Below are 22636 nucleotides of genomic sequence, written 5' to 3'. Positions count from 1 at the left end.
ATGTGCACAGCATGTGAATCTGCAGCGACTAATGCCACGAACAGATGTACACTGGGTAAGTGGGGGTTTGTGGACCTATCTCTTGTGCATAGAACCTATTTGATAATTTTGATAACAGAGTAACATTGCAATTTTCCAAGATAACAATGTCCAAGATAATTTTATTGTCTGCAAATGTGTTTGGTTGCCTAGGTCTTTGTACACCGGCATACTGGTGCCCCCTCATAAGTCCCTAGTATATTGTACTTAGGTACCCAGTTCATTGGGGCACCAGGAGTTCCCCATGGGCTACAGCATGTATTGTGCCACCCATGGGAGCCCAATGCAAATATGTCTGTAGGCCTGCCATTGCAGCCTGCCTGCCTGCACCCTTCCACCACAAGTCACTGCACCAGATCACTGTAAGTCATCCCTATGGTAGGCCTTCCAGACCAGAGGGCAGGGTGCAGGTCCCTGTGTGTGAGGGCACCCCTGCATGAGCAGAGGTGCCCCTGCAAACTCCACTTCCATTGCACAGGACTTCGTAAGTGCGGGGAAGGCATTTTTGCCTGTTTACTGGACACAGGTCCAGCTACACAATGGTAACTCCGAACTTGGGCATATTTGGTATCAAACATGTCGGAATCATACCCCAATACTATTGCCTGTATTAGTTGTATGATTCCATGTACTCTGGCGTCTCATTAGAGAAACCCCAATATTGCTCCTTCCAGTCTTCTGGGGTTTTCCGGGCAACCTTCGCTGCTGCCACCCTACAGACAAGTTTCTGCTCTCCTGCTGCTTGACCAGCTCAGGCAGGGACTGCAGAACAAAGGATGTCCTGTGTGAGAGGGAGGTAACACCCTCTCCCTTGGACATAGGTGTTACATGGCTTTTAGCCTCCCCCAAGACACCGTTATGCTTTGAAGAGCACATTTGGTGCCCTCTGTGCATAAACCGGTTTGCACCAGTACAGGTACCACCGGTCCCTGCTCAGGCGCCAAACTGGACAAGGGAAAGGGGAGTGACCACTCCCCTGTCCATCACCACCCCAGGGTTGGTGCCCAAAGCTCCTCCAGGTGGCCACTTGATTCTGCCTTCTTGAAACTAAGATGTGCAGAGGCCCCTGGGAGCATCTGAGTGGCCAGGTCAAGTAGGTGACGTCACAACTCCCTTTTGATATGTGAACACCCTGGTAGGTGACCAATTCCACCTTTTAGGGCTATTAAGGGACTCCCTTGCAAGCGGGTTCTCGGATTCGACGTGCAAGATTCCAGCAGAGCTCCTCTGCATCATTTACTTCATCTTCTGGCCACTGGAACTGCAGCTGGACTCTTCAGGAACCAACAATCTGCAACTTCAGCGACAACTCCGCTTTGCAACATGGTTTCTCCTGCTCCTTCCAGCAACTGCAACATTTCCCCTGGTGTGCATCCTCTGTGGTCAGTTAGACTTCAGCCTGCACCAAGAAGTAAGAAGGAATCTCCCAGGGAGTGAAGGAGTCAATCCGCAGGTACCAGCTGCAACAACGACCGGCTGCGTGGATCTTTTCTCCTCCGCAGCTGCATGGATCCTGCATCACAGGTGGTGGTCATTCGGGTTAGTCCCCTTGGTCCTCTCAACCAGTTGTCCAACTTGGGAGACGGTAAGCCCTTGCCTCTCCTTGCAGGACAGTACCCCAGTACACTGCAACTCTTGCAGCTACCAAGGCTTGTTTGTTCCTCCTCCAAGGGATCTTCAGGCTCCATGTAGCCCAGGACCCCCAGCAACTCTTCCTTCAGCTCACAGTCTCCTGCCTGCTGCTCCAGTGATGTGGGACACCTCCAGGTGTGCTGAGTGGGCCTCACTTCGACTCCTATGCTGCTGCCCGTGTGTTAGAGGTGGGGTCTCTAGTTGGCAGGGGTATGTACCGTTGTCCAAGTAGGGATCACAATCCTAGTCAGGTTAAGTCACAATACAATCCAAATTATCCTGTGCCCACCCTCCGGTAGCTTAGCACTAAGCAGTCAGGCTTAACTTAAAGGTAATGTGTAAAGTATTTGTGCAGAACTTTATACATTAACAGTGAAAACATCACAAAAAGACACCACACTGGTTTTGAAAAATGATATTTATCTAGTTAAAGTAATGATAAAACATTGCAAAATCGATGTACAGTAATGAAATAATGAGTTCTTTGAGGTTTAAGTCCAACTACAGTACTGAAGACACAATAGCTCCAACTGGGGCTATCATGGCGTCGCTAACGGAATTGTTCCCAGCAATCTGACATCACTGGTGCTGGTCATGGAGTCGCACGGACCCCCCAGGTAGAGAAATGGAAGCAAACGAAGAACAAGTGTGCCACAGTCAGAAACCGGTGTCACTGGAGCCGATGCAGCATCAGTCCCTTACGGCATCCGGTGAAAGAGACGTCTGTTTCACGCTGCGAAGCAGATGGCAGTGAAGCACCAATCCTATCCGGATGCAGGGGGAGAGGAGTCGTTGCCAGAGATGCGTTGATCCTTTGTGACCTGGCAGGTTCATTGCTTCCAGTCCGTCAGGACGTGATGTGTTGGCCATGCAGGGTTGCGACAACTCTGTGTGACGTCAGTGGAGTTGTGGCAACGTTTGACTTGTGTTGCAGGCCACGGTTGTTGCAAGCAGCGAGGCCCAGGAAGCATGAGCAGACTGTGGTATCACTGAAGTAGTTTTGAAGTCGGTGTACTAGCAAAAGCCAGTAGTGGAGGTCTTTGTAGTCTCTGAGACCCCAAAACAGGAGGCAATCTCAATCCAAGCCCTTGGAGAGCACTTTTGGGGGACAGTAGAGTCCTTTCAGCACAGTCGGCAGCCAGCAGGGCAACAGCAGGGCAGCAGTCCTTTGCAGCAAAGCAGTCCAATGAGTCCTTTGGGCAGCCAGGCAGCTCCTCTGACGGTGCAGTTGTAGGTCCGAGCTCACAAACCAATGAAAGACACTGACGTGACATGGGCGTGGTTTGAAGCCCGAAGAGAGATTACAACACGGGACGGAGCGCTTTGCGCTCGCCCGTAAAAAGCTTTTGAAATGGGGAAGACTTCAAAGAGTGGTTCTGAAGTGCACAAGTTTTCCTTTCAGCCCAGTCCTGTCTGCCATGGTCCCAGTGGGGGGGGGGTTATCAGTCCATTGTGTGAGGGCAGGCCACTGGCCTTTGAAATGTAAGTTTCAGGCCCTCCACTCTTCCAGCCCACAAAGACCCATTCAGTATGCAGATGAATGCAGATGTGACTGAGTGTTCAGTGTTTGTGGTTGTCTGGGTGAAATACATAAGGGAACTGTCAACCAGCACAGACCAGACGTTGATTAGAGACACTGTAAGGCACAGATGGTTTTAAGTACAGAAATATGCTCACTTTCTAAAAGTGGCATTTCAAAAATAGTAATATAAAATCCAACCTCACCAATGAGCAGGATTTTCTATTACCATTCTGGCCATACTAAATATGACCTGGTTACACCTTTCAGGTCAGAAGCTACCACTCAAAAAGTATTGAGGGCAGTCCTAATGCTAGTCTATGAAAGGAGCAGGCCTCACTGTAGTGGAAAACGAATTTAGGAGTTTCCGCTACCAGGACATATAAAACACATATGTACATGTCCTGCCTTTTACCTAGAATGCACTGTGCCCTATGGGTTACTTAGGGCCTACCTTAGGGGTGACTTGTATGTAGAAAAGGGGAGTTTAAGGCTTGGCAAGTACTTTGAAATGCCAAGTCGAAGTGGAAGTGAAACTGCACACCCAGGCCTTGCAATGGCAGGCCTGAGACCTGGTTATGGGGCTACTTATGTAGGTGGCATAATCAGTGCAGAAGGCACATTATTAGCATTAAATGTACATGCCCTGGGCACATGTAGTGCACTTTACTAGGGGATTATAAGTAAATCAAATATGCTAATTGGGGATGAACCAACGTTACCATGTTTAAGGGAGAGAGCATATGCACTTTAGCACTGGTAAAGTGCTCAAAGTCCTAAAACCAGCATAAACAGTGTCAGAAAAGTGGGGGGAGGCAGGAAATAAGTTGTGGGATGACCACCCTAAGGCTGTGAGGTCTAACACCATGGGTTGCCTGTGGGGGCTGCCTCCTCTTCTTGTGACTCTCCAGCTGCTGAGATTCACCCCGGTCTCCCCTCCTTAGGTCAAGTCCCCTCTATCTTGCTGGTCCTCCTCAGCCTTGCAAAACCTTCTTCTCTGACTCATTTGCCAAGGCTTGTTGGTGGTATTCCAGCACCACTGACTAACTGCATCACAACTGCCGTTGTTGGACATCACTTGCATCACTCCTGGAACTCCTCTTCTGCTCCTGTGCTGCACTGCTGACCTTCGGCCATCGTCGACCTGGTCCTGCATTCTCAAAGGGATGGGTAGTGCTTCCTCCCACAACCGGACACTCTATCACGATCTGGACTTGGTCCTCTTCCTTTGCAGGTCCTCTTCTGTCAGGGTTCACCTTTTGGTTTCTTCCAATCTTGTCTAGGTGTTGCACAATTCTCTTCCAAAGTCGTCCTATTGATTTGAAACCAGGTATTTACCTCTGGTTGCTAGGGGTCACTCTGGTGCTCACCTCTTGGGGTTCCTAGTTCCTCCAGCTCCCCTCTACTGATTCCACTTCCTTAGGTGGGGGACTGCCTTTCACATTCCACTTTTTTATTATATGGTTTGGCCCTCCCCTAGGGCCTTCAATATTAGCTATTGCTTTTACCAAATGCCTATTGCTTTCTATGCTAATTATTGATTGCTGATGTGTATATAATAGTGTATTTACTTAACTCCAGTTGTGGTATTGCCTATACAATATTTTTGTATTTGTGTTACTGTAAGGAAATGCCTCCTTGGCATGGTTACCCCCTGACTTTTTGCCTTTGCTGATGCTATGTTTTGAATTGAAAGTGTGCTGAGGCCTGCTAACCAGGCCCCAGCACCAGTGTTCTTTCCCTAACCTGTACTTTTGATTCCACAATTGGCACACCCTGGCATCCTCATAAGTCCCTTGTAACTGGTACCCCTGGTACCAAGGGCCCTGATGTCAGGGAAGGTCTCTAAGGGATGCAGCATATCTTATGCCACCCTAGGGACCCCTCACTCAGCACAGACACACTGCTTGCCAGCTTTTGTGTGCTGGTGAGAACAAAACGAGTAAGTCGACATGGCACTCCCCTCAGGGTGCCATGCCAACCTCACACTGCCTATGCAGTATAGATAAGTCACCCCTCTAGTAGGCCTTACAGCCCTATGGCAGGGTGCACTATACCATAGGTGAGGGCACCAGTGCATGAGCACTGTGCCCCTACAGTGTCTAAGCCAAACCTTGTACATTGTAAGTGCAGGGTAGCCATAAGAGTATATGGTCTGGGAGTCTGTCAAACACGGACTCCACAGCACCATAATGGCTACACTGAAAACTGGGAAGTTTGGTATCAAACTTCTCAGCACAATAAATGCACACTGATGCCAGTGTACATTTTATTGTGAAATACACCCCAGAGGGCACCTTAGAGGTGCCCCCTGAAACCTAATCCAACTACCCGTGTAGGCTGACTGGTTCCAGCAGCCTGACACAGTCGAGACATGTTGCTGGCCACATGGGGAGAGTGCCTTTGTCACTCTGTGGCCTGTAACAAAGCCTGCACTGGGTGGAGATGCTATCACCTCCCCCAGGCAGGAGCTGTAACTCCTGGCGGTGAGCCTCAAAGGCTTACCCCCTTTGTTCCAGCACCGCAGGGCACTCCAGCTAGTGGAGTTGCCCGCCCCCTCCGGCCACGGCCCCACTTTTGGCGGCAAGGCCGGAGGAGATAATGAGAATAACAAGGAGGAGTCACTGGCCAGTCAGGACAGCCCCTAAGGTGCCCTGAGCTGAGGTGACTCTAACTTTTAGAAATCCTCCATCTTGCAGATGGAGGATTCCCCCAATAGGGATAGGAATGTGACCCCCTCCCCTTGGGAGGATGCACAAAGAGGGTGTACCCACCCTCAGGGCTAGTAGCCATCAGCTACTAACCCCCCAGACCTAAACACGCCCTTAAATTTAGTATTTAAGGGCTTCCCTGAACCTAAAGATTTAGATTCCTGCAACTTACCGAAGAAGAAGACTGCTGAGCTGAAAACTCCTGCAGAAGAAGAAAGAAGACACCAACTGCTTTGGCCCCAGTCCTACCGGCCTGTCTCCTGCCTTCTAAAGAAACCTGCTCCAGCGACGCTTTCTCCAGGACCAGCGACCTCTGAATCCTCAGAGGACTGCCCTGCTTCAAGAGGAACAAGAAACTCCCGAGGACAGCGGACCTGTTCCAAAAAGACTGCAACTTTGTTACAGAGGAGCAGATTTAAAGACCCCTGCAATCCCCCGCAAGAAGCGTGAGACTTGCAACACTGCACCCGGCGACCCCCGACTCGACTGGTGGAGAAACAACACCTCATGGAGGACCCTCCGGCGACTCCGAGACTGTGAGTAACCAAAGTTGTCCCCTCTGAGCCCCCACAGCGACGCCTGCAGAGGGAATCCCGACGGCTGGAAATTACCCTGCACCTGCAGCCCCCAGCACCTGAAGGATCGGAACTTCAGTGCAGGAGTGACCCCCAGGAGGCCCTCTCCCTTGCCCAGGTGGTGGCTACCCCGAGGAGCCCCCCCCTTGCCTGCCTGCACCGCTGAAGAGACCCCTTGGTCTCCCATTGGAAACCAGACGCTTGTTTGCACACTGCACCCGGCCGCCCCCGCGCTGCTGAGGGTGTACTTTCTGTGTGGACTTGTGTCCCCCCCGGTGCCCTACAAAACCCCCCTGGTCTGCCCTCCGAAGACGCGGGTACTTACCTGCTGGCAGACTGGAACCGGGGCACCCCCTTCTCTCCATTGAAGCCTATGCGTTTTGGGCACCACTTTGAACTCTGCACCTGACCGGCACTGAGCTGCTGGTGTGGTGACTTTGGGGTTGCTCTGAACCCCCAACGGTGGGCTACCTTGGACCCCAATCCTAACCCCGTAGGTGGTTTACTTACCTGCAAAAACTAACATTACTTTACCTCCACCAGGAACTGTGAAAATTGCACTGTGTCCACTTTTAAAACAGCTATTTGTGAATAACTTGAAAAGTATACATGCAATTTTGATGATTTGAAGTTCCTAAAGTACTTACCTGCAATACCTTTCAAATGAGATATTACATGTAGAATTTGAACCTGTGGTTCTTAAAATAAACTAAGAAAATATATTTTTCTATACAAAAACCTATTGGCCTGGAATTGTCTGAGTGTGTGTTCCTCATTTATTGCCTGTGTGTATGTACAACAAATGCTTAACACTACTCCTTTGATAAGCCTACTGCTCGACCACACTACCACAAAATAGAGCATTAGTATTATCTCTTTTTGCCACTATCTTACCTCTAAGGGGAACCCTTGGACTCTGTGCATGCTATTCCTTACTTTGAAATAGTGCATACAGAGCCAACTTCCTACAGTTACTATAATAAAATACCTTTATTTTTGTAACACTGTGTGGTTCTTTCATGTGTGTAAGTGCTGTGTGACTAAAGTGGTATTGCATACGCTTTGAGTGTCTCTTGGATAGGTCTTGGCTGCTCATCCATAGATACCTCTACAGAGCCCTGGCTTCCTGGACTCTGCCTACACTTTACTAATAGGGGATACCTGAACCTGGTGTAAGGTGTAAGTACCCTAGGAACCTACCACACACCAGGCCAGCTTCCTACCCAGCTCCCACAGGCAACTCACAGGCAGCAGGCATAGTAAGTTGCAATGGCGCCCAGTCAGCACACCTGAAAAGAAGTCGCTGGAGCACCAGATGTAGGAAAGTACCCTCTCTTTGGCATGGTTACTCCCACTTTTTGCCTGCTGTCAGTGTGTTTTGACTTCTGTTCACTGGGATCCTGCTAACCAGGATCCCAGTGACTGTGCTCTCTCTCTCACAATTTGGTTGCTTAGGACCTCCATGTAAGTCCCTAATATATGATACTTGGGTACCCCAGGGCATTGGGGCACCAGGGGATCCCCATGGGCTGCAGCATGTATTATGCCACCCATCGGAGCCCATGCAAAATGTGTCTGCAGGCCTGCCATTTCAGCCTGCGTGAAAAGGTGCATGCACCCTTTCACTTCAGGTCACTGCAGTAGGTCACCCCTATGGCAGACCTTCCTAGCCCAGAGGGCAGGGTGCCAGTACCTGTGTGTGAAGGCACCCCTGCATGACCACATGTGCCCCTATGAACTCCAGCTCCATTTTCCTGGACCTCGTAAGTGTGTGAAAGCCATTTTACCCGTGTACTGGACACAGGCCACTACCTGCTACAGCTACAGAATGGTAACTCCGAACCTGAGCATGTTTGGTATCAAACATGTCGAAATCATACCCCTATACGGTTGCCAATATTGGTTGTATGATTCCATGCACTCTGGGGACCCCTTAGAGCAGTGGTTCCCAAACTGTGCGCCACGGCGCCCAGGTGCGCCATCAAAACAAGACAGGGGCGCCATGAGCTGCATCATTACTGATAGCAGTGACCTAATTCTGCAGCTGCATATTAGAACTTAGATAATCCCCTCCATTAAAAAAAGTCAGAAGCCGTTTTCCTTGTCTAGAGTGCACAGCTCGGAATTTCGAGTGAGAAATTGAAATACAGCAAGGAAGGACCTTGAAGTTTAATCCTCAAACACCATCTAGTGGTAGTAATTATAGTACACACTAGTTCTATACACAAAAACCTGCAGGCTCAAGTTTACTAAGATTTCACACAATGTGATTAAACTTCAAATTTTGCTGTGCATTGTTGCATTAAAGAGAAAACAGAGTGCAGCACCATTTATGCAAAACTTTGCATGCTGCTGGTGTCACTCCCAGATCTAGCACACAAATAGGCTGCTTTGTGCGACGCACAGTCAAACACCAGAGTGCAGAGGAGAGCATATGCTGTCTATCATAGGATTAGTACTGGAGACATTCCCCTCAGTACAGATTTCTAAGCATAGTTTATATTGTTTCTGACTTAACCAATTATATATTTTTTTAATTAAACAACTGTTATATTTTTATGTTGTTACATCTATGATTATAATACCTTCATTGGCTTTATCCCAATTATTTTCAGCGTGAAAAATGTAAGTACCCCTGAGGCCCGGCTCACATCCCCCCACCGACACCCCAAAAAAAAAATAGCATAATGGGGAGCCGCGGCCAATAGGTCAAGGGAGGCGTGGGTCAAAAAAGTTTGGGAACCACTGCCTTAGAGGACCCCCAGCATTGTTCCTACCAGTCTTCTGGTGTTTTCCCAGGCAGCCCGTGTGGCTGCCATCCTACAAACAGGTTTCTGCCCTCCTGCTGCTTGACCAGCTCAAGCCCAGGAAGGCAGAACAAAGGATTTCCTTTGGAAGAGGGAGGCAACACCCTCTCCCTTTGGAAATACATGTTACATGGCTTGGGAGGGGTAGCCTGCCCAAGCAACTGGTATGCTTTGAAGGACACATTTGGTGCCCTCCTTGCATAAACCGGTTTGCATCAGTCTAGGGAACCCGCTCTCCGATCTGGCACGAAACTGGACAAAGGAAAGAGGAGTTACCACTCCCCTGTCCATCACCACCCCAGGGGTGGTGCCCAGAGCTACTTGATTTTGCCATCTTGAATCCAAGGTGGACAGAGGCCCTTGGTAGCATCTGAGTGGCCAGCTCAGGCACCTGCTAGGTGACCAATCTCCCTTCCTGGGCTATTTAGAATCTCCCTCAAGGGTGGGTCTTCAGATTCGACTGTCTGGAGCTCATTACCACTCTTCCAAACATTCTCCTTCGCCCTCACAGGCTCTCTCAAGCACACCATTTTCTTCTCAAACTAGAGGTACAATCCCTTCTTCTCAAAGGACCCATCGAGCCAGTTCCACTACAATATCAAGTAGAAGAGTGTACTCTCCATACTTCCTTATTCTCAACAAAGACCTCTCTCAGCCCCATTCTGGACCTTAGTCCTTTAAACCCCTACATTCTTTCAGAACACTTTCACATAGTCACTCTTCAAGACGTTATACCCCTTTTACAACATGGCGTCTTCATGACCGCCCTAGATCACAAGGACGCCTACTTCCATATCCCCATCCTGCACCTTGCAAATAACTGATTTGTGAATGTGGGAAAACACCACTGATTCAAAAGTAGTCACGCCCTTTGAAGTTGGCCAATCCATCACTTTGCCTACTTTTGACACACCCCTACAACTTTCTCATGAAGAGGAGAGACTCCATGGTCTGGATCCAAAAAGAGCATTACATTCTACCTCAATCGTATAAGATTTCTGGGTGGACGATCAGCTCTTTGTAGGTTATGTGGGTGTGAAGAAAGGTGGGGCGGTGCATAAGCACACCATCTCTCGATAGGTTGTCCTCTGCATGAAGATGTGCTACACTTCGGCGAAGAAACAACCTCCTGAGGGTTTTGTGGTCTTCCAACCAAAGCAACTGCTGCAACCACAGTGTTGGCACACAGAGTTCCAGTCCTGGACATCTGCCAGGTAGCAACATGGGCGTCTCTCGACACGTTCACACAGCTTTACTGCCTGAACAGTCAGGTTCGCAGAGACGGCTACTTTGGCTGTTCAATTCTGCAGGACTTTTGAGTCTGATCTTAGTTCATAGCCCACTGCCGAGGATGGTTTCTCTTGGGTATCTAGTCTAAGGTAAGGAATCTGCAACTAGAAGTCTCTAGCCGATGAACAAGTTACTTATCTTCGATAACAAATTATCTGGTAGAGACACATTCTAGTTGCCAATTCCTTACTGACCCACCCATCCTCCCCGCTTGCAAACTGATTTCTTGGGACATGGAGTCACTTTTCAGGGCCCTAGTTCTGGTGCATCAATATCATTGTTCTCCATGGCTCCGTGCTTCTGGCATGGAAAGGTGTGAAAAGAAACTGACGCTGGGGTGACGCTTATCACTTCGACCAAGATGCCGACAGACATGGAGTCGACCGATGCCACCTGACTGCGTGCATGGATACTGCTTGAAGAAAAATCTTCAGATCCAATCTGGTGCCTGGAGGAAATTCTAAAGTAATGAATCTACAACTAGAATATGTCTCTACTAGGTCATTTTTTTTTTTTTTTTACCAATGGCAAGTAACTTGTTTATTAGACCGATCTATTTCTGCCTCTGCAAATGTTTGGGAATCCACTGGACTCTCTGCACGGTGTACTTATTTTTAGTGCACTATATAGAGAGCCAGCTTCCTACATTTGTAGAATTCCTTTTGGTGAAAATTACATCTACCTGTGGGATATTTCATTTACCTGCAAATTCCTGGGACCTTACTGCCTCCACATTGTGAAGAGTGGCTGGAACCGTTGACAAGATACCAAGTTAGTTTTAGGCACTGGATTCCTGTGTTTTTGTCAAACTCCACTGAGAATTTACAGGGATGGTGGGGGGATAAAAGAGAACCTAAATCAGTGCCCGGTGGCACCATCTGTGGCTGGAGTAGAGACAGATCTGTAATGTCACCCTCTACCATGATAGTTATTTCAAGTTTCTGAGCTTCCGGACACCAGGATAGATGAGTAACTTTTTCTCTGACATTCTTGTTGTAAAAATGAGTAAAGTAATTTACAATACATTGAGTATTAATAAATATAAACCTTTCTCTTTCCCCTCGGTCCCCAAGAAAAATATGTGGATCGACTGTTTGGTGTCAATCGTGATCGGATGTCTATGGACCAGATGGCTGTCCTTCTCGTTAGCAAAATCAACGAAAGTAAACATCATAGTAAGGCTTTTGTTTTATGATTAGAGAAGATTTAAACTTAATTTTTTTTTTTTTTTTTAAATGCACTAGCACATTTAAAAAAAAAAATGTCAGTCTCTCTTGTCTTTGATCTTTCTGCCATCCTACCCTATACTTAAAACTAAATAGAGGCGTTTACTTATAATTGGTAATGTACTCTTCATTGTTTGGCATTCTCCTTTGTGGCTGCAGGACATGCTGGTGTTTCTCACAAATGCCTGCAGCCAAAGCTAATGCAATGCTTAGTTCAGGAGAATTGTACTAACTTGCTTTTCACAAAAATCTTATTACAGCTCCGCCACACACAACCTGGAAGGACAAAAGAAAATGGAGACCTAGGTATTGGAGAAAGCCAGTCTCGGACTGTAGCAGCAGTAGCAGTGATGAAGACGAATCTGCTCAGAAACCTGTCAAACATGGTACACATCTTTTCCTGGCATATATTAGTTTGTGCATGGCTTGCACTGCTGTCACTAAATTATTTATTTTGACCTTGCTTTGTTTGCTGTAGGATAATGCACTGTCTAAACAGAGCCTTAGTAAAAGGCACAGGGCTTCCATGCATTCCTTTTGTATGAATGAAGCATTAACTCACAGTAAAACATGTATCTCTCTCTCTCTCTCTCTCTCCTCTCTCTCTCTCTCTCTCTCTCTCTCTCTCTCTCTCTCTCTCTCTCTCTCTCTCTCTCTCTCTCTCTCTCTCTCTTCCCCCCCCCCCCCCCCCCCCCCCCCCCCCAGCACCAGTGTTCTTTCCCTAACCTGTACTTTTGATTCCACAATTGGCACACCCTGGCACCCAGATAAGTCTCTGGTACAAAGGGCCCTTGTAAGGAAATGCCTCCTTGGCATGGTTGCCCCCTGACTTTTTGCCTTTGCTGATGCTATGTTTACAATTGAAAGTGTGCTGAGGCCTGCTAACCAGGCCCCAGCACCAGTGTTCTTTCCCTAACCTGTACTTTTGTATCCACAATTGGCAGACCCTGGCATCCAGATAAGTCCCTTGTAACTGGTACTTCTAGTACCAAGGGCCCTGATGCCAAGGAAGGTCTCTAAGGGCTGCAGCATGTCTTATGCCACCCTGGAGACCTCTCACTCAGCACAGACACCCTGCTTGCCAGCTTGTGTGTGCTAGTGAGGACAAAACGAGTAAGTCGACATGGCACTCCCCTCAGGGTGCCATGCCAGCCTCTCACTGCCTATGCAGTATAGGTAAGACACCCCTCTAGCAGGCCTTACAGCCCTAAGGCAGGGTGCACTATACCAGAGGTGAGGGTACCAGTGCATGAGCCTGGTACCCCTACGGTGTCTAAACAAAACCTTAGACATTGTAAGTGCAGGGTAGCCATAAGAGTATATGGTCTGGGAGTTTGTCAAACACGAACCCCACAGCACCATAATGGCTACACTGAAAACTGGGAAGTTTGGTATCAAACTTCTCGGCACAATAAATGCACACTGATGCCAGTGTACATTTTATTGTAAAATACACCACAGAGGGCACCTTAGAGGTGCCCCCTGAAACTTAACCGACTATCTGTGTAGGCTGACTAGTTTTAGCAGCCTGCCACAAACCGAGACATGGAGCTGGCCCCATGGGGAGAGTGCCTTTGTCACTCTGAGGCCAGTAACAAAGCCTGCACTGGGTGGAGATGCTAACACCTCTCCCAGGCAGGAATTGTCACACCTGGCGGTGAGCCTCAAAGGCTCACCTCCTTTGTGCCAACCCAGCAGGACACTCCAGCTAGTGGAGTTGCCCGCCCCCTCCGGCCAGGCCCCACTTTTGGCGGCAAGGCCGGAGAAAATAATGAGAAAAACAAGGAGGAGTCACTGGCCAGTCAGGACAGCCCCTAAGGTGTCCTGAGCTGAAGTGACTCTAACTTTTAGAAATCCTCCATCTTGCAGATGGAGGATTCCCCCAATAGGGTTAGGATTGTGACCCCCTCCCCTTGGGAGGAGGCACAAAGAGGGTGTACCCACCCTCAGGGCTAGTAGCCATTGGCTACTAACCCCCCAGACCTAAACACGCCCTTAAATTTAGTATTTAAGGGCTACCCTGAACCCTAGAAAATTAGATTCCTGCAACTACAAGAAGGACTGCCCAGCTGAAAACCCCTGCAGCGGAAGACCAGAAGACGACAACTGCCTTGGCTCCAGAAACTCACCGGCCTGTCTCCTGCCTTCCAAAGATCCTGCTCCAGCGACGCCTTCCAAAGGGACCAGCGACCTCGACATCCTCTGAGGACTGCCCCTGCTTCGAAAAGACAAGAAACTCCCGAGGACAGCGGACCTGCTCCAAGAAAAGCTGCAACTTTGTTTCCAGCAGCTTTAAAGAACCCTGCAAGCTCCCCGCAAGAAGCGTGAGACTTGCAACACTGCACCCGGCGACCCCGACTCGGCTGGTGGCGATCCAACACCTCAGGAGGGACCCCAGGACTACTCTAAGACTGTGAGTACAAAAACCTGTCCCCCCTGAGCCCCCACAGCGCCGCCTGCAGAGGGAATCCCGAGGCTTCCCCTGACCGCGACTCTTTGAATCCTAAGTCCCGACACCTGGGAGAGACCCTGCACCCGCAGCCCCCAGGACCTGAAGGACCGGACTTTCACTGGAGAAGTGACCCCCAGGAGTCCCTCTCCCTTGCCCAAGTGGAGGTTTCCCCGAGGAACCCCCCCCTTGCCTGCCTGTAGCGCTGAAGAGATCCCTAGATCTCCCATTGACTTCCATTACAAACCCGACGCTTGTTTCTACACTGCACCCGGCCGCCCCCGCGCTGCTGAGGGTGAAATTTCTGTGTGGGCTTGTGTCCCCCCCGGTGCCCTACAAAACCCCCCTGGTCTGCCCTCCGAAGACGCGGGTACTTACCTGCAAGCAGACCGGAACCGGGGCACCCCCTTCTCTCCATTCTAGCCTATGTGTTTTGGGCACCACTTTGAACTCTGCACCTGACCGGCCCTGAGCTGCTGGTGTGGTGACTTTGGGGTTGCTCTGAACCCCCAACGGTGGGCTACCTTGGACCAAGAACTAAGCCCTGTAAGTGTCTTACTTACCTGGTAAAACTAACAAAAACTTACCTCCCCCAGGAACTGTGAAAATTGCACTAAGTGTCCACTTTTAAAACAGTTATTTATCAATAACTTGTAAAGTATACATGCAATTCTTATGATTTGAAGTTCCTAAAGTACTTACCTGCAATACCTTTCGAATGAGATATTACATGTAGAATTTGAACCTGTGGTTCTTAAAATAAACTAAGAAAAGATATTTTTCTATATAAAAACCTATTGGCTGGATTTGTCTCTGAGTGTGTGTACCTCATTTATTGTCTATGTGTATGTACAACAAATGCTTAACACTACTCCTTGGATAAGCCTACTGCTCGACCACACTACCACAAAATAGAGCATTAGTATTATCTCCTTTTGCCACTATCTTACCTCTAAGGGGAACCCTTGGACTCTGTGCATGCTATTCCTTACTTTGAAATAGCACATACAGAGCCAACCTCCTACATTGGTGGATCAGCGGTGGGGTACAAGACTTTGCATTTGCTGGACTACTCAGCCAATACCTGATCACACGACAAATTCCAAAATTGTCATTAGAAATTCATTTTTGCAATTTGAAAATTTTCTAAATTCTTAAAAGTCCTGCTAGGGCCTTGTGTGTTAAGTCCCTGTTTAGCATTGTCTTTTTAGAGTTTAAAAGTTTGTTAAAAGTTTGAAATTAGATTCTAGAAACAGTTTTAGATTCTTTAAAAAGTATTCCAACTCTTAGCAGAATAATGTCTGATTCAGAGATGCAGGTGGTGGAACTCGACACCACCCCTTACCTCCATCTTAAGATGAGGGAGCTAAGGTCTCTCTGTAATATCAAAAAAATAACCATTGGCTCCAGACCTACCAAAATTCAGCTCCAGGAGCTGTTGGCAGAGTTTGAAAAAGCCAACCCCTCTGATGATGACCTCACAGAGGAAGAAATTAGTGACTTGGAGGCCAATGTCCCTCCTCCAGTCCTAAATAGGGAGAACAGGACCCCTCAAGTCCTGTCTCCAACTGTGTTAGTCAGAAATAGTGAGTCCCTCACAGGAGGGTCCCACATTTCTGAAATCACTGAGGATGCTCTCAGTGAAGATGACCTCCTGTTAGCCAGGATGGCCAAAAGATTGGCTTTAGAGAGACAGCTCCTAGCCATAGAAAGGGAAAGACAAGAGATGGGCCTAGGACCCATCAATGGTGGCAGCAATATAAATAGGGTCAGAGATTCTCCTGACATGTTAAAAATCCCCAAAGGGATTGTGACAAAATTTGAAGATGGTGATGACATCACCAAGTGGTTCACAGCTTTTGAGAGGGCTTGTGTAACCAGAAAAGTGAACAGATCTCACTGGGGTGCTCTCCTTTGGGAAATGTTCACTGGAAAGTGTAGGGATAGACTCCTCACACTCTCTGGAAAAGATGCAGAATCTTATGACCTCATGAAGGGTACCCTGATTGAGGGCTTTGGATTCTCCACTGAGGAGTACAGGATTAGGTTCAGGGGGGCTCAAAAATCCTCGAGCCAGACCTGGGTTGACTTGGTTGACTACTCAGTGAAAACACTAGATGGTTGGATTCAAGGCAGTGGTGTAAGTAATTATGATGGGCTGTACAATTTATTTGTGAAAGAACACCTATTAAGTAATTGTTTCAATGATAAACTGCATCAGCATCTGGTAGACCTAGGACCAATTTCTCCCCAAGAATTGGGAAAGAAGGCGGACCATTGGGTCAAGACAAGGGTGTCCAAGACTTCAACAGGGGGTGACCAAAAGAAAGGGGTCACAAAGACTCCCCAGGGGAAGGGTGATGAGACAACCAAAACTAAAAATAGTAAAGAGTCTTCTACAGGCCCCCAAAAACCTGCACAGGAGGGTGGGCCCAGAGCCTCTTCACAAAACAATGGGTACAAGGGTAAAAACGTTGATCCCAAAAAGGCCTGGTGTCATAGCTGTAAACAGCATGGACACCAAACTGGAGACAAGGCCTGTCCCAAGAAAGGTTCCACTCCAAACTCCCATCCAGGTAACACTGGTATGGCTAGTCTCCAAGTGGGATCAACAGTGTGCCCAGAGCAAATCAGGGTCCACACTGAAGCTACCCTAGTTTCTGAGGGTGGGGTGGATTTAGCCACACTAGCTGTCTGGCCGCCTAACATGCAAAAATACAGACAGCAACTCTTAATTAATGGGACTAGAATAGAGGGCCTGAGGGATACAGGTGCCAGTGTCACCATGGTGACAGAGAAACTGGTTTCCCCTGGCCAATACCTGACTGGAAAAACTTACACAGTCACCAACGCTGACAATCAGAGAAAAGTACATCCCATGGCAATGGTTACTTTAGAATGGGGAGGGGTCAATGGCCTGAAACAGGTGGTGGTCTCCTCAAATATCCCAGTGGACTGTCTGCTTGGAAATGACCTGGAGTCCTCAGCATGGGCTGAGGTAGAACTAAAAACCCATGCAGCAATGCTGGGTATCCCTGAACTGGTGTGTGTGAAAACAAGAGCACAATGCAAGGCACAGGGTGAACAAGTAGAGCTGGAGTCTGGAAGAATGGTCCAGCCTACCAAGAGAACAGGAAAGTCAGTTGGGAAACCAACTACAACACAGCAAAAGAAAGGGAACCTCTCTTCTCAGGAAGAAGTTCTGCCCTCTGAGGGAACTGAGCCTTTGGAGCTTGAACCTTATCAGGTTGAGCTCTTAGGCCCAGGGGGACCCTCAAGGGAGGAGCTGTGTAAGGGACAAGAAACCTGTCCCTCTCTTGAAGGCCTTAGGCAGCAAGCTGCTGAAGAGTCCAAAGGCAAGAAAAATGGAACGCATAGGGTCTATTGGGAAGATGGACTCCTGTACACTGAGGCCAGAGACCCCAAACCTGGTGCCACTAGGAGAGTGGTAGTGCCTCAGCTGTTCAGGAAGTTCATCCTAACATTGGCCCATGACATTCCCCTTGCTGGACATTTGGGACAAACCAAGACGTGGGAGAGGTTAGTCAACCACTTCTACTGGCCCAATATGTCCAACATGGTTAAGGAGTTTTGCCTCTCCTGCCCCACCTGTCAAGCCAGTGGTAAGACAGGTGGGCACCCAAAGGCCCCCCTCATTCCACTTCCAGTGGTGGGGGTCCCCTTTGAAAGAGTGGGTGTGGACATAGTTGGTCCACTGGAACCTCCCACAGCCTCAGGAAATATGTATATCCTGGTAGTAGTGGATCATGCTACCCGGTATCCTGAAGCTATTCCCCTTAGGTCGACTACTGCCCCTGCAGTAGCCAAGGCCCTCATTGGTATCTTTACCAGAGTGGGTTTCCCTAAGGAGGTGGTGTCTGACAGAGGTACCAACTTCATGTCAGCATACCTAAAACACATGTGGAATGAGTGTGGAGTGACTTACAAATTCACTACACCATACCATCCACAAACTAATGGCTTGGTTGAGAGATTCAACAAGACATTAAAAGGCATGATCATGGGTGTAAGGAAATGCCTCCTTGGCATGGTTGCCCCCTGACTTTTCGCCTTTGCTGATGCTATGTTTACAATTGAAAGTGTGCTGAGGCCTGCTAACCAGGCCCCAGCACCAGTGTTCTTTCCCTAACCTGTACTTTTGTATCCACAATTGGCAGACCCTGGCATCCAGATAAGTCCCTTGTAACTGGTACTTCTAGTACCAAGGGCCCTGATGCCAAGGAAGGTCTCTAAGGGCTGCAGCATGTCTTATGCCACCCTCGAGACCTCTCACTCAGCACAGACACACTGCTTGCCAGCTTGTGTGTGCTAGTGAGGACAAAACGAGTAAGTCGACATGGCACTCCCCTCAGGGTGCCATGCCAGCCTCTCACTGCCTATGCAGTATAGGTAAGACACCCCTCTAGCAGGCCTTACAGCCCTAAGGCAGGGTGCACTATACCATAGGTGAGGGTACCAGTGCATGAGCATGGTACCCCTACAGTGTCTAAACAAAACCTTAGACATTGTAAGTGCAGGGTAGCCATAAGAGTATATGGTCTGGGAGTTTGTCAAACACAAACTCCACAGCACCATAATGGCTACACTGAAAACTGGGAAGTTTGGTATCAAACTTCTCAGCACAATAAATGCACACTGATGCCAGTGTACATTTTATTGTAAAATACACCACAGAGGGCACCTTAGAGGTGCCCCCTGAAACTTAACCAACTAGCTGTGTAGGCTGACTGGTTCCAGCAGCCTGCCACACTAGAGACATGTTGCTGGCCCCATGGGGAGAGTGCCTTTGTCACTCTGAGGCCAGTAACAAAGCCTGCACTGGGTGGAGATGCTAACACCTCCCCCAGGCAGGAGCTGTGACACCTGGCGGTGAGCCTCAAAGGCTCACCCCTTTGTCACAGCCCAGCAGGGCACTCCAGCTTAGTGGAGTTGCCCGCCCCCTCCGGCCACGGCCCCCACTTTTGGCGGCAAGGCTGGAGGGAACAAAGAAAGCAACAAGGAGGAGTCACTGGCCAGTCAGGACAGCCCCTAAGGTGTCCTGAGCTGAAGTGACTCTAACTTTTAGAAATCCTCCATCTTGCAGATGGAGGATTCCCCCAATAGGGTTAGGATTGTGACCCCCTCCCCTTGGGAGGAGGCACAAAAAGGGTGTACCCACCCTCAGGGCTAGTAGCCATTGGCTACTAACCCCCCAGACCTAAACACGCCCTTAAATTTAGTATTTAAGGGCTACCCTGAACCCTAGAAAATTAGATTCCTGCAACTACAAGAAGAAGGACTGCCCAGCTGAAACCCCTGCAGAGGAAGACCAGAAGACGACAACTGCCTTGGCTCCAGAAACTCACCGGCCTGTCTCCTGCCTTCCAAAGATCCTGCTCCAGCGACGCCTTCCAAAGGGACCAGCGACCTCGACATCCTCCGAGGACTGCCCCTGCTTCGAAAAGACAAGAAACTCCAGAGGACAGCGGACCTGCTCCAAGAAAAGCTGCAACTTTGTTTCCAGCAGCTTTAAAGAACCCTGCAAGTTCCCCGCAAGAAGCGTGAGACTTGCAACACTGCACCCGGCGACCCCGACTCGGCTGGTGGAGATCCAACACCTCAGGAGGGACCCCAGGACTACTCCGATACTGTGAGTACCAAAACCTGTCCCCCCTGAGCCCCCACAGCGCCGCCTGCAGAGGGAATCCCGAGGCTTCCCCTGACCGCGACTCTTTGAATCCTAAGTCCCGACACCTGGGAGAGACCCTGCACCCGCAGCCCCCAGGACCTGAAGGACCGGACTTTCACTGGAGGAGTGACCCCCAGGAGTCCCTCTCCCTTGACCAAGTGGAGGTTTCCCCGAGGAACCCCCCCCTTGCCTGCCTGCAGCGCTGAAGAGATCCCTAGATCTCCCATTGACTTCCATTACAAACCCGACGCTTGTTTCTGCACTGCACCCGGCCGCCCCCGCGCTGCTGAGGGTGAAATTTCTGTGTGGGCTTGTGTCCCCCCCGGTGCCCTACAAAACCCCCCTGGTCTGCCCTCCGAAGATGCGGGTACTTACCTGCAAGCAGACCGGAACCGGGGCACCCCCTTCTCTCCATTCTAGCCTATGTGATTTGGGCACCACTTTGAACTCTGCACCTGACCGGCCCTGAGCTGCTGGTGTGGTAACTTTGGGGTTGCTCTGAACCCCCAACGGTGGGCTACCTTGGACCAAGAACTAAGCCCTGTAAGTGTCTTACTTACCTGGTTAACCTAACAAATACTTACCTCCCCTAGGAACTGTGAAAATTGCACTAAGTGTCCACTTTTAAAACAGCTATTTGTGAATAACTTGAAAAGTATACATGCAATTTTGATGATTTGAAGTTCCTAAAGTACTTACCTGCAATACCTTTCGAATGAGATATTACATGTAGAATTTGAACCTGTGGTTCTTAAAATAAACTAAGAAAAGATATTTTTCTATACAAAACCTATTGGCTGGATTTGTCTCTGAGTGTGTGTACCTCATTTATTGTCTATGCGTATGTACAACAAATGCTTAACACTACTCCTTGGATAAGCCTACTGCTCGACCACACTACCACAAAATAGAGCATTAGTATTATCTATTTTTACCACTATTTTACCTCTAAGGGGAACCCTTGGACTCTGTGCATGCTATTCCTTACTTTGAAATAGCACATACAGAGCCAACTTCCTACATTGGTGGATCAGCGGTGGGGTACAAGACTTTGCATTTGCTGGACTACTCAGCCAATACCTGATCACACGACAAATTCCAAAATTGTCATTAGAAATTGATTTTTGCAATTTGAAAAGTTTTCTAAATTCTTAAAAGACCTGCTAGGGCCTTGTGTTAGATCCTGTTTAGCATTTCTTTTAGAGTTTAAAAGTTTGTAAAAGTTTGAATTAGATTCTAGAACCAGTTGTAGATTCTTAAAAAGTATTCCAACTTTTAGAAGCAAAATGTCTAGCACAGATGTGACTGTGGTGGAACTCGACACCACACCTTACCTCCATCTTAAGATGAGGGAGCTAAGGTCACTCTGTAAAATAAAGAAAATAACAATGGGCCCCAAACCTACCAAAATACAGCTCCAGGAGCTTTTGGCAGAGTTTGAAAAGGCCAACCCCTCTGAGGGTGGCAACTCAGAGGAAGAGGATAGTGACTTGGAGGACAATTCCCCCCTACCAGTCCTATCTAGGGAGAACAGGGTCCCTCAAACCCTGACTCCTAAAATAAGTCAGAGATGCTGGTTCCCTCACAGGAGAGACCAACACCCCTGAAATCACTGAGGATAGCCCCAGTGAAGAGGACATCCAGTTAGCCAGGATGGCCAAAAGATTGGCTTTGGAAAGACAGATCCTAGCCATAGAGAGGGAAAGACAAGAGATGGGCCTAGGACCCATCAATGGTGGCAGCAACATAAATAGGGTCAGAGATTCTCCTGACATGTTGAAAATCCCCAAAGGGATTGTAACTAAATATGAAGATGGTGATGACATCACCAAATGGTTCACAGCTTTTGAGAGGGCTTGTGTAACCAGAAAAGTGAACAGATCTCACTGGGGTGCTCTCCTTTGGGAAATGTTCACAGGAAAGTGTAGGGATAGACTCCTCACACTCTCTGGACAAGATGCAGAATCTTATGACCTCATGAAGGGTACCCTGATTGAGGGCTTTGGATTCTCCACTGAGGAGTATAGGATTAGATTCAGGGGGGCTCAAAAATCCTCGAGCCAGACCTGGGTTGACTTTGTAGACTACTCAGTGAAAACACTAGATGGTTGGATTCAAGGCAGTGGTGTAAGTAATTATGATGGGCTGTACAATTTATTTGTGAAAGAACACCTATTAAGTAATTGTTTCAATGATAAACTGCATCAGCATCTGGTAGACCTAGGACCAATTTCTCCCCAAGAATTGGGAAAGAAGGCGGACCATTGGGTCAAGACAAGGGTGTCCAAGACTTCAACAGGGGGTGACCAAAAGAAAGGGGTCACAAAGACTCCCCAGGGGAAGGGTGATGAGACAACCAAAACTAAAAATAGTAAAGAGTCTACTACAGGCCCCCAAAAACCTGCACAGGAGGGTGGGCCCAGAGCCTCTTCACAAAACAATGGGTACAAGGGTAAAAACTTTGATCCCAAAAAGGCCTGGTGTCATAGCTGTAAACAGCATGGACACCAAACTGGAGACAAGGCCTGTCCCAAGAAAGGTTCCACTCCAAACTCCCATCCAGGTAACACTGGTATGGCTAGTCTCCAAGTGGGATCAACAGTGTGCCCAGAGCAAATCAGGGTCCACACTGAAGCTACTCTAGTTTCTGAGGGTGGGGTGGATTTAGCCACACTAGCTGTCTGGCCGCCTAACATGCA

At 48.6% G+C, this 22636-nt stretch overlaps 1 protein-coding gene across 1 annotated transcript in view; it reads left to right on the top strand.

Moving 5' to 3' along the window:
• The window catches only part of ZFC3H1 (zinc finger C3H1-type containing), a 715283-nt gene that overhangs the window by 333609 nt on the left and 359038 nt on the right, over positions 1–22636 (top strand). Inside the window, exons 19-20 of the mRNA XM_069228345.1 lie at positions 11647–11748; positions 12060–12185. Coding sequence (XP_069084446.1) covers positions 11647–11748; positions 12060–12185 — 228 coding nt within the window. The remainder of the gene's footprint in view (positions 1–11646; positions 11749–12059; positions 12186–22636) is intronic.

The sequence above is a fragment of the Pleurodeles waltl genome, chromosome 4_1, assembly GCF_031143425.1.
Source record: "Pleurodeles waltl isolate 20211129_DDA chromosome 4_1, aPleWal1.hap1.20221129, whole genome shotgun sequence".
Classification (NCBI taxonomy): domain Eukaryota; kingdom Metazoa; phylum Chordata; class Amphibia; order Caudata; family Salamandridae; genus Pleurodeles; species Pleurodeles waltl.
This window is presented reverse-complemented; position numbering and strand designations above follow the sequence as displayed.